At 43.1% G+C, this 4,379-nt stretch overlaps 1 protein-coding gene across 1 annotated transcript in view; it reads left to right on the top strand.

Annotated features, from left to right (window-relative positions):
- The window catches only part of T265_12725 (hypothetical protein), a gene marked incomplete at both ends in the record, with an annotated part of 30,612 nt that extends 28,229 nt beyond the window's left edge, over positions 1–2,383 (top strand). Inside the window, one exon of the mRNA XM_009165165.1 lies at positions 1,951–2,383. Coding sequence (XP_009163429.1) covers positions 1,951–2,134 — 184 coding nt within the window. The remainder of the gene's footprint in view (positions 1–1,950) is intronic.
- Positions 2,384–4,379: the final 1,996 nt, after the last annotated feature.

Genomic DNA, 4,379 nt, shown 5'->3' with positions numbered 1-4,379 from the left:
ATCGTTTGCCGAAGAGAGTACTGTTTTCCATGCTCAATTCGGAGTGGCGTAAACAGAGAGGTGGCCAACCCATGACCTGGCAGAGGAGTATGAAGGAGATCACGAAACGCTTGGGTGCTGTCGGTGCTACTCGCCTTCCAGGATGGGGACCGCGTGATGCTCACTGTGCCTGGTTGGAGACACTACAAGATATGGCTGCCAACCGATGTCAGTGGCGTTCTTGTTGTCAGTTTCTATCCAGATTGCCTGAGTGAATGTCTGGAGGTGTAGGAACCTCGGAATGATTGTGTTAAGCTAGCATTAAATCTCTCCCCCGTCCACCTTTACTCTTTTCTTTACAATACGGCTTTCAAATAAGTCATGGTTGTACGGCAATGAAGCATCGGTGTTGGACACTGATGTCGTGCTGTCGATGATGATGATGATGGTGGAATCGCAGTCTGCGCGTTCATGTGACTGAATTCCCGCCTGGACACTAGTTTCTCTTACCTTGTTTTTCATATATTTCCCTACCAATAATCGGGAGGACTGAAAACAGGCGTCGTTGGAGGACTAAAACGTTACTGTTGGGTTCGGCTAGAAACGGATGTGGTAATTTCAGTGAGAACGGTGGCGGTGTTGGTAACTCACTTTGGGACTTTCATAAGTCTTCAATAACACTCTTATCCTACGTGCACAATCAACTTGCAAGAGTTATTAAACGATTTGTAAACCTTCAGCAATCAGTCGGACAGTCTGAATCGAAACTGACAGAATGAACTTCAGTCACATCACTTAAGTACCGAATCTCTCCGTTCGCAGCCAAAGGTAGGAAGGGGCACGTGGATGCCATCTTGGAAGGCGAACAACCAGCTAACACTCCTGTGAATGCGTATTTATAGGCATTTCTTTCGCTTATTTGAGATAAGTGCCCCAAGGTATAATTCTACCTAGCCGAAACGAGTTGTTTATCACTGCTTAAGATGCTTCAAAGTCGGTGCACACCTTAATGTCAACTTGAGATTTCCTTAACCTCCAGCAAGCAGAACAGGAATGACCTGTGAGTTCATCTTGCAAAATGAAAATCAAATATATCATCTGAACTAGGGACCATATCTTTAGGTAGTTTCACAGGAGGCATGAGTGTTAATAACTAGTCAAAGACGCCACTAGACTGTACATTTTAATTCAATGTCACGAATACCCACGACTGACGATTTTCGTTAAGCAGAAGGTAAAGAAAATGTTTGTTCTTACGTAGGTTATTCACTGAATATTGCACTTAGACGGTTCTCTGAAACAAAGGGAAAATCCTTAAATGCTGTTGGGAGACGTTTATATTTTGATCCGACGAATCGACACAGAAGGCCCAGAAATAGTAACGATAGTTGTCTATTCTACCATCACCAACTTTCTCGATCAACACAAGGTGTCTGGACGGAAATAAAACAGAGGCCACAAAGTGCATTATTCACATAATAGTATGGCATGCCATGCAATGAAACATACATTCATGATATGATGTATATATGGAAAGAGCGAATAAAATCCCATTTGGCATGAGGAAGAATCAGGGGCTGGAGTACACCAAATCGTCGTTCGCAGAACACTATCCAACAGCTGTTTTTGAGCAAAACTTATGTTCATTGATCGAGGTTTTTCACAACTAGATGAGAGTAGGAGAATTTCTCGTTCATTGTCATGAACAAGTCTAAGAGAATACTTCCATATTTAGCCAAATATTGTGTCCGATTACGTCACTAGCGTTCAAGAGGAAGGGAACGTACTTTTTCATCACAACATCGAGATCCTGACGCACCTTCTGGCTAGCCCGTATAACCTTCGTCCCCCAATTTTTCATTCAGAAGCACACTAGCGGAGCAAGTTTTTTCGTTTAGATTAAGTACGTTTTAAGGTGAACAGGGTCTCATTTTTCACTTCTTCTTTCGTTTACCCACTTTGCTACCTCAGGTACAAGGAACTTCAGAGTGAAGAGGTTTTAGGAAACTTACTGGGGCTCTTTATAGTCGGATTTCATGCCCTGGTGTTCTTCATTGTCAGTTATTCTGCGTATCGTCGAGTTGAATTTGAAGAACCCGGAAATGATGCAGGAAGAAGTTTGGTGATGACTCAAAATAGCTTTGAGAAGAGCTAAATTCGTTCAACTTGCTATTTGGATCAATCTTTTCTGTTTGCTGATTCTAAAGACTGCGAAGCTTTGTCAAAATGAATTCAACGAGAAAGCTCTATTGTGATTCGTGTAATACTGACCGCTCTATTATATCCATTACAACATAATCACCTTCAGTGTCACTTTGTTAAGTTGCTACCCTTGCTATTTTTAACGTCAGCTTTATGCATTATTTCAGTAGGTATACCTGGCTATCAATAAATTCTTTTTGTCAACAGGATGTACTTATCAGGCATGCTTTCCTATGAACCCGAGTAGACCTGACCAAACTACAGAATATTGCTTTGTACATCCCGAACTCCTGTATTACCGAAACAGCGCCTTTCAGTATGCCCTACGCATGGTGGATACTCCAGTGTATTGAACGGTTACTATTGATGCTGACTGGTAAAGTGCATGATCACTGTCCTACTAATTATCGGACGTGCCTGATCTCTGTTTCGTTCACAGTGACCGATCACTGCAATCGTTCCTGCCTGACTGGGATACATTAAGTCCAATAAAGGCAGACGTACGGAAGCTAAATTGCAGGTCAACGAGATCAGGTGCCAGATAGATATGGAGCAATACAAGTGTGTCAGGCGGATTAGGTTATCAACCGCTGGCGTAACAAGGCATCTTCTAGCGTCTATTTTGAGCCAACCTGCAAAATACATTATTAGAATAAATATTTCTTTGCTCTAGCTAAACATCGATCATAATTTACATCCACAGTAATCCCATCTGAACAGTCGCCATCCTGTCCCGGCACAATTATTCTGGTGAGCCCTCATCGAAGAGGAGACTTGTCAAAGAACGGTCAGGAGAATGACTGCTCAAATGAGTGATTCGAACGTGAATTATACAACCAACTACAATTATTCATGGTTTCTTATATCCGTCACTTCGTACATGCTATCATGGATCTGAAAAGAACACCACCCAAAATCAGTTCCGGCTCTTGAAGTGAAAAAATGCTTCTTAGTTTGCTAGTGAAGATTAGCAAATACAGACACTTTAAATTTGTGCTCTGGAAGTCATATCTGCCTGTTCTGTGATAATCGGTCCCTTTTTCACAAAACAAAACACTCTTGAGTTTGCTGAAAAATCTAGCGATTGGTTTTGCCATCCTTGTGGTTCATCAAATACGCGCAGTCTTTGTCGCGAAAAGACTATAACTTACTGTAAGATCCTGACGGTTAAGGATCTCACAGGACAATTGCGACTATTAGATTATACGCAGTTCGTAGCCAGTAGTCAATAGGAGCAGACAGACGTGGGGCAGCAGATGATATATTGAGGACTAACAGGAACTGGTTCTACAGACAAACGGATTAGTAGGCATCATGGATTAAGAAAAAGTACAATCAACAATGACGCAATCAGCAGGAGTGGGAAATAGTCACTGACGCAGCACGGACTTCTACAGGGGCAACAACAAGTAAGTACCACACAATGTACGAACATACATATAGGGGCAGTCTGACAGTGTGAGGTAGCCGTGACGGCGCAGGTGTCAGTACGTTCGGAATGTGAGGGACTGTCTTTCGGTTGGCGTCGACGCAGCCGCTCGTGTTGCGTGACAGGTCACATTGCGCGGCTTCGTCCGTTTAAAAAGAGAGCTCAGCAAACGCTATCTGGCAGGCGTGATACATGGGTAATACAAAATAATCAGCCCCTCCGGGCGTCAGGTCGGTGAATTTGGTAGCGCTTTTGCCTGCCGTCCGCAGGGTCCGGTTTCTGTACCCAGTCGGCTTTACCATTGGAGTGGGCGCTCAAACATAGGTACAATCGAGACGAACTTGCGGGCAATGACACACGGGCAACAAAATACTAGCATCAGTTACTGAGAGGAAAGCAGACCTTAAGTAGGAAAGAAACGGGAGGAAAACCAGCACCAAGAAAACGAAACCGTGTCATAAGAAACAGGTGTAAGTCATGTTACTCACGAGTAGTAAGAAAACAAGGGAAGTTCCCCCTGTTCACCGTTGATTCACAGGTGGAATCAACACTTACCGTAATGAGAAGATCTGTACGTTTGAGGTTCCAACCTATTAGAGACTATAAACACCCGCACGCTCATTCAACGTGTGGTGGATGTGGTGAACATTGACTCTATTCTATTCATTCTGTTTAGTGTATTTTTATATGCCTTTGTTTTACGATGCGATTGATGGTACGCCCGCGATATTCGAGAATATACGATATTCATTCGTCCATATTCGGACTT

The sequence above is a fragment of the Opisthorchis viverrini genome, assembly GCF_000715545.1.
Source record: "Opisthorchis viverrini unplaced genomic scaffold opera_v5_12, whole genome shotgun sequence".
NCBI classification, from domain to species: domain Eukaryota; kingdom Metazoa; phylum Platyhelminthes; class Trematoda; order Opisthorchiida; family Opisthorchiidae; genus Opisthorchis; species Opisthorchis viverrini.
This window is presented reverse-complemented; position numbering and strand designations above follow the sequence as displayed.